Source organism: Elgaria multicarinata, chromosome 17 (genome assembly GCF_023053635.1).
Source record: "Elgaria multicarinata webbii isolate HBS135686 ecotype San Diego chromosome 17, rElgMul1.1.pri, whole genome shotgun sequence".
NCBI classification, from domain to species: Eukaryota; Metazoa; Chordata; class Lepidosauria; order Squamata; family Anguidae; genus Elgaria; species Elgaria multicarinata.
This window is the reverse complement of record NC_086187.1, coordinates 21,606,836-21,620,434: the sequence shown is the minus strand read 5'-3', so window position 1 is coordinate 21,620,434 and position 13,599 is coordinate 21,606,836. Positions and strand designations below refer to the sequence as shown.

Sequence of the window (13,599 nt, the reverse complement as noted above, 5' to 3'; positions counted from 1 at the left end):
TAGAGGGAAGGAATGTTTTTGCTTAGTACTGAAATATGATAAAATAGGCACCAGGGTGATCCTTCCTGGGGAAAGTGTTCCACTGTTGAGATGTCAGGGCTGAGCAAAAAAATTGAATGTTTTATTCTCTTTTATTTATTACATTTCTACTGCCACTGGAATATTGGACCAGAACTGGGAATACCCAGGTTCAGATCACCGTTTAACCATGAAACTCACCTTAGAGCAGTCACCATCTCTCAGCCTAACCTACCTCACAGGATTATTGTGAGGATGAGAGAGAGGAAGAAGCAGATGGGTTGGCATAACTCAGTGGTAGGTCACATGCTTTGCATGCAGAAGGTCCCAAATTCAATTGTCTACATCTACAGTTACGGCTGGAAGAATTTCTGTCTGATATGAAGAGCTGCTGCCAGCCGGTTTCAACAGTACTGGGCTACACAGACCATGGTTTGACTCTATATAAGGCAGCTTCCTATGTCCCGAAGAGTGGGGAAAAATGTAACAATAAAGAAAAATTCTCAAAACGTGTAGCGTTTCCAGGAAGTCTCCCATTCAGGTTCAAATCTATTTTGCTGCCATGTTACAGATTGTTACAGTGTAAAAATGCAGTTAGGGAAGGAGGCGGCAGTTTTACAAATTACTGCCAATTGTGTAGATGGGTGCAACAGTGATGCTACACTCAATAGCTTGCACGGATGTAGCCTATCTTGTCATCTGATGAATATTATATCAGGATCAGAAGTCTGTGTCAGAGAGGTAGCTTCATAGCAGTCAAGTTGCCTGACGGTTAGCACATTTTCACTTTTACTCTACTCTTCTTCCAAAGAATTCAGGGTGGCTTCTCCCCCACCCCCTTTAAAAACCCTCATAACAACCCTGTGAGGTAGGTTAGGCTGAGTGCAAGTGATTTACACAAGGTTACCCAGTGAACTTCATGGCTGAGTTATGTCACTGACCCAAGTCCTCAATCCATCTTGTTTTAACAAGACCCAGTTCTACCCCTTTTTAGCCTCATCGTGGTTTCTCATAGTCTCTGACTGCGGAAGTGGAAATAGTACAGTATTGTTGATGGATGCTGCTGCACTGGATTGACCTTGAACTTCATTCTGAGTGACAAGTGACACATTACATTAAGTGCATCTTTGCATTTAATATGCCTGCTTATAGACAGCCGCTGCAGGGTGTGTGGTCAGGCTTGCTGTGCACCCGGAGAGATTAACCCTCCATGCTCCCCTCGACCTTTAATCACAGGTTTGTACGTGCTGGTTGTGTTCACTCACGTGAGCTCCAAAACACTATATCTATCTAGATATAGATAATATAGATCTCTGTAGCATACATAATACATAAGGGCAGATGGTGGGTCTTACAAAATTAACAATAAAGCTTCAGTTAAAGTTAACCACATTCATCCCACTCAATAAGGGGCATTATCACTAGGCCAAGAAGCAGAGATGTGATGGTCTGACGCCTAGAGTAAGTCCCTACTGGGGGTGCAGCTGGCCAGAACTCTGCAATGGTCTGGAAAAGCTGTCCCCAACAAGGCCCTATAGATTTTTGGACTTCTACTCCCAGAAGCCCCAGCCAACCTGGCCAATGGATAGAAAAGTTGTCGTTCAAAATATCTGGAGGTACTAAGTTGAGGAAGGCTGATCCAGTCGTTCCCTGGCTCGACACCCTATCTCTGAGTTCAGCATGGTATCTCAGACACCCAAAGGTAGTATCTCATACTGAATGTTTTTCTTCTGAATTGTGGCTAATCTCCTGGAGTGAAGGGGGAAATCTCTAGACCCTTCCTAAAGAGCAGCCCCATGTTCTGTGTGCTACGATACATTGAGTGAAATAAGATTTTCGTTTTGCCATTCTGGACCCACTGCATTGGGTGACTCAGAGCTCTAGTATTCTGAAGGTGGGGTGGGGTGGGGAATCTATTCTCCGTACTACGTATATCTAATTTTCACATGGGACCTGCAACAAAGTATTTCATTGTTCAGTGTTCCAGCCAGCCAGTACGCCTTCATCCAGGATACATCTTTTCCCAACAATCAGTATTCTGTACCCAGTGAGCATTGGGCTGTTTTCTGCTCAGTGTGTCAGCCAGCCTTACCACGCTCTAGGACATTCCATTCCATTCCCCCTTCCCACCAGGTTCTCTTCCCACCCACCCCCACCTGCCCACTCACCTATAGTCAGTCACCATTTTGTGGGCACATTTGGTCCTCTTTGAGCTGTTTTAGGGATTTTTCTTCTGTAAGGACGTTTCCACCTAAAGTGTTTTTTCTTATTATTCTACCAACCTTGGTGTTCCCCCTGAGCTTGCTCATAAATCCCCTCTTGCTGTGTGGACAGTGCCATTCTGGCTACATAAGCAATGGCACTCACCTCTGAACTTTGGAAATATTAATATGTATCGTAAGCCTGTATCATGTCCCCTCCTTAACTAAGAACTCTCAAGTTCTTTCACTTTTTCTCATAGGAAAAGTCTTCCAATCCATTGACCACTTTACTGAGATTTTTTTTTTTGAGCAACCGGAGCTATACAATGGATTGGTTTCAGTCTTAGTTATTTAATCATGACTAAAGTCCCATTGATTTCTAACCGTCACTAAATCTGGATCCAAGCTAATCACAACCCTCCCCCCAACAAAACAAAAAACAAGTGAAATATCTCTTACAGAAAAACCTTCAGATCCTAAAAACAAGAAAATGTCTAGATGTACAGATTAAATATCCTAAAACCATGTGGCCTTATCTTGGGAGGATAATACATAAGTGTTTACTAATATCTATCTATTTAAACTCTTCCAACCCTATAGTAAGTGCCAACTTCTTTTTTGCTAGCATTCTTAGAACTTAGCTTAGGAAAAAGCTGAAACACCCACATACTACAGATACATACTTTATCACAAAATGTAATGTATATTAAGAAACCAAACAGCAAACATTTAAAAAATTCATCAAAACTAAATACTGTTAAGAGTTCAATTAGTTGCAGCACAAACCAATGAAGAAAAACAATGGTTCAATTTATAAAGGCACTGAGGTATAGAAATCAAACATTTGCAGCAAGCCAACTTGTAAAGAAAATCAAGAAAGAAATACTACTTACTTCGTTCTTCCCAACCTTTAATTCATTATTTCCTTATTGAATCCTGTCCTTAGATGCAGACTCCCAAATAATGTTTCACAGATCAATACTGTGTTTATCCAACCGTAATCCAAAGCAATATAACAATACATGCTCAGGATGTTAGGTATGATTATCTAAAATTTCAATTTGTTGTTGAATAGTTTACTACCTTGTACACGTATTGAAACTGGCACATATGGACACAATGGCTCAATGCCACTCCTCTTTGCAGTAAAGACAATCTAGGCCCAGGATCTAAATGTCTCACGCTTCAGAAATACAACAGCAGTACTTGCAACAACAAAAAATCGCCAAGGCCAAAAATAGATTTTAATTCTGCTGCTTGGTAAACACTTGGGTTATAGACAAGAGTGCCTAGAACAGCCTTCCCCAAACTGGTGCCCTCCAGATGTTTTGGACTTCAACTCCCAGTAGCTCCAGTCACCTGGTTAGGAATACTGGAGATTCCTAAAAGATCTGGAGGGCACCAAGTCCTTGAACAAAAGAGCTTCAATTCTTTGAGATATGGAACTCACAAACTACATAGTAATTTGCATTTTTGGGCATCTTAAGTGTAACAGCAGAGGTGTTAATGACTCAATAAACACTGTAGAGCAAATGAACAGGGAGCAATCTTATTCATGACCATGTCTTTCATGTATTTTCTGTAAAAAGTTAAAATCTTTTGCCTATCAGAGTTTTTTGTACAGGTATATGAAAGTCAGACTGTACCCACTTAAACAGCTCCATTTATTGAAGCGACAACTTGGTATGGTACATGTGGAAAACTCCATTCGTAATATAAGGCAGAGTTTGTGCATTGCCACTGAGACCTTTATGATTCAGAATATCTCCAGCCTGTTGATTCAATGTGCTGCAACAACTGATCACAGTAGGATGGAGAGCGATGTTTCTGCACAACTGCTTTGATTTCTTTTGCCAAGATGTCCGGATAGAGAATACCTCCTTCTTTTAAAATATCTGCAAAACATAAGTTTCTACAATTACGAAAACTAGTTTCTCACACAAGAGCATCATGAAACAACTGGGCATGTTTAGCCTGGAGAAGAGAAGATGGAGAGGAGACATGATAGCACTCTTCAAGTACTTGAAAGGTTGTCACAGAGAGGAGGGCCAGGATCTCTTCTCAATCATCCCAGAATGCAGGACACGGAGTAACGGGCTCAAGTTACAGGAAGCCAGATTCTGGCTGGACATCAGGAAAAACTTCCTGACTGTTAGAGCAATACGGTAATGGAACCAGTTACTTAGGGAGGTTGTGGGCTCTCCTACACTAGAGGCATTCAAGAGGCAGCTGGACAACCATCTGTAAGGTATGCTTTAGGGTGCATTCCTGCATTGAGCAGGGGGTTGGACTCGATGGCCTTATGGGCCCCTTCCAACTCTACTATTTTATGATTTCCCCCCAAGCGCATCAGATACTTTATATTATACCCAGAAGAGAATTATACCTGTTAAAAACAAAACAACACCCACCCCCCCGACTCATTCAAAGCCTTACCTAAGACAGCAGACTGGATATTTTGGTCAGGGTCATCCAAGTGAACCAGCAGTTCCTGATAGAGGACCTCAATATTGCTTTTCAATAGGGCTTTATTTTCGTCATCATTTATACATCTGAACCAGCTGATCAAGGCTTTAGCGGCTGCTAGACGGACATCATGCGATACGTCATCCAAGCGCTTCAAGAGTTCTGAAAAAGAAGCAACAGCATAAACGCTCGTGAACAGATGGAAATTACGTTGTGAAGAAGTTCACAAGTTAATATTTATACCTTGCTGAGTAGGCTCTAGCAGATGACTCACAAAAACAAACAAACAATTAAAAACATTTATTACATTTCTATTCTGTCCAACAGCCAACGCACTCTGGGCAGTTCAGAAAAATTAAAATCCTAAATACGTGAGAAAACATAGGGTAAAATCCAACTTAAGTCCTACACAGAGTAGACCCATAGAGATGAATGGAATTTAAGTTAGTCATGAATAACTTAAATCTCACTCATTTCAATATCAAGTCTTAAGTAGCATACATAATATAAAACCTGTAACATACAAATAATTAAAACCCTGGGACCCTTCTGAAATCATTTTAAGTCTTGTAATTTACTTGTTTTACTTGTAATTTACTTGTTACTATGCAGGAATAGAGAGATCCATGGACCTGGTTACAGCAACGAGCCAGGCCTGGTCTCCATCAACCTCACTGCTCCTTACTGCACAGTGTAGCAGAGTAGAACCAAAAACCACACCAAGGTACAGGAGGACGCATCTGTACTTTCATCAGCACGGAAGCAGCGCATTCTCGTACTATGGAAAGTCAAGACTGGCCACCACCACTGCATATCATACCTGGATAAATTTTGCGGAGTTCAAACTGTTTCCCACAGCCATCTAATAAAACGCGGATTATTCGACAAGACAATAAGCGTGTCATTTTGGAATCTTCGTCCAGTGTAGCAATTATCTGAGGCATCAGCGCGTCCCCGACGTTCAGCATCTGAAAACAAGGAAATGAAACCCCAGGGTTACAGGTACTGCAGTAAAGCTCTCAGCCACTTGCAACCAGCTCATTTTCTGCCATCAAACCTATTATAACCATTCAAGTTGGCAGGATTCAGCCAAATGCAAAGGCTGTTGCAGATGTTAACAGGGTAAATCTCTTAAGGGAAAGGCTCCCAACAGGGAATTAAGAAAATTCCTCCTTCCTGCTTTAAGCGCACAATTCAATGAGAAGTTCAGGATGGATGTGTGTTTGATCTAGGGAGGGAAGGGACTGCAGGGAGCAAGCACACTTCTTCCTTATCTCTTTATTTTTGGGTTTATTGTATAAAAATGGCCTGTTGCTAAGGTCCAAAGAACAGCATGGGGGGATCTGGATTTACATTTCTCATATAGCAGCAACCACACACACATATAAATATTACGCTTTTGAAATGGAGAGGATTTTCAAATGCAGTTCGTGAGATGGTGTTGGTATCAAAGGGGGAAATAATAATTTAAAAAATCCCACGGAACAAGAACAAGCCCTTGGGTGTGCCTAAAGTAGCTCTTTGGATATTAGCCATGCTGCTCAGTATTCTTCAGAGCCTTTTCCTTTTCTGAATAGCTGCAGTTTTCAACTCCATGGGATACAGTACAGTTCTGTAAAGCCAGAACGCAAAAATAAATAAATAAATGATCATGCATATAGATTAAAAACTAAGAAAGCAATTCAACAACTCCCTGACACAGCCATTATTTAGAAAGACTGTCAAATTCTTTAACGTTAGCATTTCTTTAATATTCCAGAAGGTGGTGCTCATGTTCAAATTTATGCTCTAAACCAATATTCAACCTTCTGAGACTTGAGACCAACCTTAACCCCATCCTGCAGCCATGTTTTAACACCATATATACCTGTCTTTCTTCCACGATTTTTCTCCTGCCCAATCTCTCCTACCGCAGCCTGCTTTGGGCTAAAATTCATTCTCATTTCTGAATAAGTGACAGAATGCTTCCGTTTGAATGAAAATGTAAGGCTGTGGGGGGGTGTGTACATGTGTCCCGCGTTCACCTTATGGGGATCGTTTGTGGCCCAATCTTCCAAATTGTTTTGTCTGTCGGTTAAGTAGCCACAATATCCAAATACAGATAGTAAAGTCAAAGCACATTTATAACAGACCACCCAAATGTCATGAAAGAAAAACGTAGGGACTTCATGTTCAGCCACACAGTTTACGTTAGAGATAGGGAGAAAGTGCTCAGGCTTACACCTCTGCCAAGTTGTATCATATCTTTGAAGGACGTTGGCCCACTGTTTCATTGGCTCATTTCCCCATTGCCTAGCGATGTCGCATTTTCCAGATCTGCCATGCAACACCTCTGTTGCTATTTGAGGCTTCCGAGTTAATAACACCCCCGCCTGCGTTTGCAGTGTTTGATTCAGGGGATCTCCCCAAAAGCATTCTGTCTTCCCCAACCATGCTTCAGTTTCATTTATCTACAGGGGCAGTAGAACATGTATCAGCTTGGAGAAACCATTTAGCACAAAGATCAAATCAGAGCCAGGTTGGGCACATGGGACAAATTATCTTGCTTACGATCTACTGCAAATGTTCCCAACTATTTTGTGAGCTATTGTTTGTTTCCTCTGTTCTCAGAGGCTCAGGCATCACTCAAGTCCACCAATCCTTTGTCCACCTAGCCAGGATCTATTTGTATCCATCTTCTGCTATCTTATTGTTGGGATTTGCTGAGCTTATCTTTGTCTCTGCCCTCCTCTCCCCTAAACGATATCGTGAGACGGCTGTTTCACACAGTTGTTTCTCCTCCGTGCAGTAAGGCTTTGCCCTTGATTGGGCACATAAGACACACACAAAATGGAAACATAAACCAGGCAGTGCACAGATATGGCTAAATGTCTTATGATCACGGCAGCTGGAAGAAGTGCTGCTGCAAAATCTATTGGCATACGTCTAGTTCACACAGTACGTTCTCCATAGAGTCACTGGAACTGTGGCTGCAAATTGTGGCTAGGATGGGAGTTTTGGTTAGTGTTAACTAGGAATGTCAGAAAAATCTGAAACAGTCTCAAACGACTTTGGATTTCTATGAATCTGACATACAGACTCCGCAGCAGACCAGCATCTTCTGGGTCATGCAAATTCCGCAGACTTGCGGACCATTAATTGTATGCAAATGTAGTTGTACAAGTGGCTGGGAAATACGCTAATATATAAGCCCTTAAACCCCGTTCCCCCTTCCCCCACCACAACTTGCTAAATAATTTCAGTAAAATTAAGTCAGTCCAGTGCCCTTGCATTCATTTGCAAAGATGCCTGAAGGTGGGAGCAGATTTGCTTCTTACTGAGCAACTCGACTGAATACTGCCTGAATGGGACTTCTAGCTATGAGTAAAGGGACTAGAAACTTACAGATAGAGAAAAAACAAACCTCAAGATTCAAGGAAGGGGCTACCTCTCCCATACAGGCCTGTTTGCAAGTGAATAGTTCCCAACTCCTTTCTACCTATTACCACTGTGAGGTTGAACCATAGTGTAAATTCATCATTCTAGGCTGTATTTTGGCAACAGCTTGAATTTAATTTATTTATTTTAAATGGAGAGAGAGAAGATTTGCATTTCTGGACAGCATTATTGCTTCCTGGGTTTTAGGGTACAGCTGACAGGGGAGGAGGGGGATAGTTACCTCTTCTGGAGAGAGCAGTTCACTGTAAATAAGAGCCCAGAGGCATGCTACAGCCGTCGTGCGGATGGCAGCTGCTGTTCTTCCAGCTTGCCACTGCAGATTAGGAGCCAGGATGTCTTTTATCACAATCTCAAGGTAGTTACAAAACTGCCTGAAGCCAAGAACAAAGAGGAGCAGAATAAAAGCTTTGTGCAGACGTGATGGAATGACTGGGAGGATGAAAAGGCACATTTTCAGTCTTGGAAAACAAGATAGCCAGAACAGGAAGAATGGAGCATGAAAAAGACGCAGCACGGGGGAACGGACCCTAATTGATGACAGCGTATGTTAACTGTATTTCATTACTTCAATTTCTTCAGAGGTAAAATAAATGTGCTTTGTATAAACAGCATTTCAGAAAGAGGGCAAGACAGGCACCCTTTCAGCGCCGGGATCTGCCAATAACATTCTTTCTCATCTTGATAGGCCCCTTACGCTGGTCTCTCAGGGTCAGGTCACTCCACATTGACCAGAAGTGGCTGTAATGCATACAATGAGAAAGTATGATTGCTACAGGGGAGATGCACCTTTTGATAAGAGACATGGTTTGAACGTAACTGGGGTACATCGGGAGCAAGCGTGGGGCTTCTTGAACACTCACTGCCTCCTTTTGCATCCAGCTTTGTCAACAACACAAGAACATCCAATTCCTGGGTTGTTGTCATGATGTGTGAACCCAGCACTCTGGGTCGTTAAGAGTTAAACAACCCAGAGTTTGAACCCATGGTTTGTTGGGTTAGAACTTTCAGTTGTTTAACCCTACACAACCTGGGTTTGCAGTGCTGGGTTCCTACGTCATGACAACAACCCAGGAACTGGGCCCTTACAAAGCCAGAGGTAAAACTGGAGGAAACAAGCATGTGGAAAGCAGTGTACTCCGCTCGCCCAGGCATGGCCCCGGGTAACTATGGGTTGTTTAACCCACAGTTAGTTATGATTTGTGAATCAGGTGAATGTCATATGATTAACCAACAAATGAAACATTTAGCTCTCTCAGACTTAATTTCAACTTTTCTCTGTGCCATGAGCCAGAATCAGGAGAAACTTTTTAGATGTTCAAATGTGCTTCTGTAGTACCAGCAGCAAAAGTATGAATAAGGACCAGTCAATTCTTGTAACGGCTTTGGTCTACAGTGTGACATCTGGGGAACATTCAAAAGTGAGATAGCGAAGATAAAACTTGAAAGTTAACATTACCAATGATCAATCAACAAACTTGAAACTAGATTTTTTTCCCTGCTCCGTTGATGACAATCTTTCTACTTCCTTCTGGCACCACGTCACTGTACAGATTCTTTTCTCCCATCAAACAATGCAATACAGAATTCTATGTCTATAATGTTTTACTCAATCTCAAAGAAAAAAGTTAATCCTCAAAAACTTAGATAATGGGAATGGCAGATTCCCTAAGCAGCCTTATTTTGAGACTGGTCTGCGAAGCAAGGGTTTTTACTGGCCACGTATTACATAGGGTTTAGAATGCAGTATCTAAATACGTACAGGGCCCCGAAACCCTCCAATATCAAACCATTTTAGTTTCGAATAGATTTGTTTTAGGCAATTATGCAGCTGCAGGTTAACGTCTGGCCTGTCACCCATGATTGAACAATGTCTTGGCAATTCCTGAAAAAGCACTTTTGCAGCGATTCACGCAGCATGAATTATGCCCACAACCCACTGCACACAGGCTGGGAGTCCACGTGTGCAATCATCCCAAGCCGCTACCAACGGTCTTGTGATTTGGCCTTTACGACATTGATTTCCCAATCCTCTGTACTGTTTTTCCTCCAGCAGGTGGCATTTAAGAATCAGTAGTGAGGAGAGGAACAGCTCTAAGCTTAAATAAAAACTAACCACTCAACAAGCGTTCGCCCCAATCTAACATTAGTGCTTAAAAAAAAAAGGTATATCGGAGAGATTTAATTGAGCAAAAACATGGATTCGCATTCAAATTTGCATCCTATCAAAATCCTAGCAGTGTGGATAAATGGCATCCCTCTGTGGATGCACATTCCAATGCATTATCTGATTTCCTCAGGCAAGTAATACGTGCACAGTTCTCTTTAGCTACATAAAGGTATTTATGCTTTCAAATCCAAATCAATTTAATGTCTAATTGGGCATTTGGTGGTCGTTTGAAATCATTGTGCGTATCAGCCGCCTGGACGTGGACAGCTGGTTTTGTGCAATCACCACAAAGTGTTGGATTATGTTCTTACCTGCTACCAACACTCCCACGTATTACATTTACATTGCATGCAAAATACATAGACACACATACACAAAACAAGGGATAGCAGCTGGCCACAGGCAGAGAGCCGCTACCCTCTGCAATTTCTAAAAAAAAAAAAAACCGCAAAAAATCTTGATGGTCATGTGACCAACTTGCGTTTACCTTTTAAAACTTGATATTATTTAACTGCATTTATTCACACATTGCATCATCGTTATTAATAATACTTATTAAAAGCTACACTGAAGAAACGACGATGGAATTGTTTCAAGCCTACATTTAGCTCCCAGGTGGTCTATGTTAAATGACCCTTAGGAGAGCTCACATTTTTGGTAATAGCTTCTTTTAATCCCTTAAATAAAATGTGTCAAACCCACAAAGGGTGGGCTTTAGCAGAGCCACTTACTCGCCTGCGATGGAATGCTCTCAGTGAAGATGAATAACATTTAAAAGCAGGTTATTTTTAATATCCTTGAAGCAAAACAGGACTAACATTGGCAAATTGTTCAGCAAAATGGGATGTCTGCTCATGAACTGTTTAACATGGTACATTGGAGCCCATCAATTTGAACCATTAAAACACACACACACACACACACACACACACACACACACACACACACAGAGCTGTCAAATAAGGTTTATTGTAGGGTTAAAAGAAACTGCACACCTGCTTAAAAAGATAACCTAGTTGTTTAAATACGGCTGTTGCTCAGAATGCGATTTAAATTGCACCCTTCATTCCCCACTGGGCACCTGGATTGCACCCCATATTAGTAATCATTGATAAAGCACTATTATTGGGTTTGCAACAGCAAAAACTTGACCTCAAGAATAGTTTACTCGTAATAGAGCAGCACATGATTTTAAATTGTCCTTTTTAAAATGAAGGAGTGAAAGGGTTCGGCACAAAACAAACAAACAAAAACCCCCGAAAAGCTAGTTCTTGAAGATTGGTAGCAAATTTTGGAACTTTTCCTGGGATACCAGCATAAGACACATGAAAACCCTTTGCTCCTGAGTAAGAAACTGAAATGAGCTGGACGATCGTCGCATCACAAATTGCTTTTTAAAAGGAGCCCTTATGACTCAATGGATTGGCTCCTAAGGCTATTCATTTCTTAACCTGCACAGGTGCTCCCGTTGACTTCAAGACAACTTTTTGCGCCAAGAAGCCTGCGACATTGCTCTTCTCAACAGAGGCATCGCACCTACAACAGCTGCAAGATAGGCAGAAAATCAACAGGTACAGCTTCTCCCAGCAAGGAGTTAAGTGATGGATATAGCTACACCTGATGGTTTTCTGTCCGTCATGCAGCTGCTGAAGGCGCAGAGCCTCTGACAGAGAAAAGGTGCCAATCCTACATGAAATTGTTGCTCACCTGGCCTTTTAAAATGTTCTGAAAAACATGCTGTTTAAAGGAATTATTTATTTTATTTTATTTTGGTAGCAAGTCAGGTATATGAATTCTATTTCGGGGGTAGGGCAAAAGACACTGATCCTTCTAATAAAGCCACAGTTTGTAATCCAATCAACACCGCTCCTGTTCAAATTTTGCTAGGCTCAACATTACTAGCTTAACATTAGCCTTAGGAGGTGTTTTTTTTTTTTTTAAAAAAAAAGTATGCCTGCTCTTTTTGTTCTTAGGGCCAACATAGCTACTAAGACTGATTTGCAATCGCTGACATCACTGTAATTCGAGTCCCCCCCCACAGAATTCCTCCCCCTACCACCAACCCAAAAAACCCTACCTGAGGCTGTAGAATGTCAAGGGTTACAATACAAAAATGGCTGCTTGCCAGGGGATTAGGCAGGTGTTGGGACTTGCTGGCTGGCTCCAGCCCAAGCGCTTGGGGATTTAGTTAGTGTCCAAAGCTCGGCATAAGGCTGGGAGCAGCAGCTTCTGAAAATACCCTCCCGTGCCTCCCCCCAAAGCCAGCCCCACCCCTCGCAATACTGATCTACCTCGGGGGCTTCCCCTTATTTCCTCATCATACATCCAGTGCACATTTAATTCCCTGCCAGAAATAAATCAAATCTCACTATGCAATAATATTTCAACATGTTGTTGCCGTACGCTGTCAGGATTTATGGATCAGGAGAGGGACATCGCTCTGCAGTCAAATCAGCTTTCTGCAATCTAGAGCTGGGGTACAGACGCTGTTCTGGAGTGTCTAGAGCAGATGCTGTTGGACTGTTTCATCCAAACAGGTTGTGGGCTCTCCCACACTAGAGGCCTTCAAGAGGCAGCTGGACAACCCTCTGTCAGGGATGCTTTAGGGTGGATTCCTGCATTGAGCAGGGGGTTGGACTCGATGGCCTTGTAGGCCCCTTCCAACTCTGCTATTCTATGATTGCAACTTCCGCCAGCCCTAGCCAGCATACCTAATAATAATAAATAAACATCTGGAGGGCCACATGTTCCCCATCCAGGGAATGTCTGTGACTAGAAAATCTCCAGCTAAGCTCCTGAAAATTTATGAGCTCCTTTTCTACAAGAAGCTTCTAGCTTCATAGATGATGATGATGATGATGATGATTTCTATACTGTCCAATAGCCGAAGCTCTCTGGGCAGCTTACAACTATTCATAAGATACCGCATTAAAAATACAGCATAAAAATTTAAATATCCAAAATTGAAAACAAGTCAGACAGCTAAAACCAGTTTCAATAAAATACTAGACCTGTTTAGACAACTGGCATAAATGCCCCATCATATATCATTCAACCCCTGGGACAAGAGGGCTGTCTTGACCTGGTGCCGAAAGATCGACAATATTGGCACCAGGCAGGCCTCTGTCTTCCACAGTGGGGGGCCACCACTGCAAAGGTCCTCTCCTTTGTAGCCGCTTTCCAACCCTCCCTTGGAGGTGGCACTTGGAGGGGGGGGGCAGATGTTGATCGCAATGTCCAGGTATGTTCAGGTCAGGAGAGACAATTATGAGCAAAGCTCTAAAACCATAACGCAAAATTTGGGAGGGA

At 42.2% G+C, this 13,599-nt stretch overlaps 1 protein-coding gene across 1 annotated transcript in view; it reads right to left on the bottom strand.

Annotated features, from left to right (window-relative positions):
* Positions 1–2,983: 2,983 nt before the first annotated feature.
* DNAAF5 (dynein axonemal assembly factor 5) overlaps positions 2,984–13,599 on the bottom strand; it is a 29,177-nt gene continuing 18,561 nt past the window's right edge. The window contains exons 10-13 of the mRNA XM_063143485.1: positions 8,344–8,494; positions 5,506–5,653; positions 4,656–4,847; positions 2,984–4,114 (exon numbers count right to left, since the gene is read on the bottom strand). Of these exons, the coding sequence (XP_062999555.1) occupies positions 3,969–4,114; positions 4,656–4,847; positions 5,506–5,653; positions 8,344–8,494 (637 nt within the window). The 3' untranslated portion in view covers positions 2,984–3,968. The remainder of the gene's footprint in view (positions 4,115–4,655; positions 4,848–5,505; positions 5,654–8,343; positions 8,495–13,599) is intronic.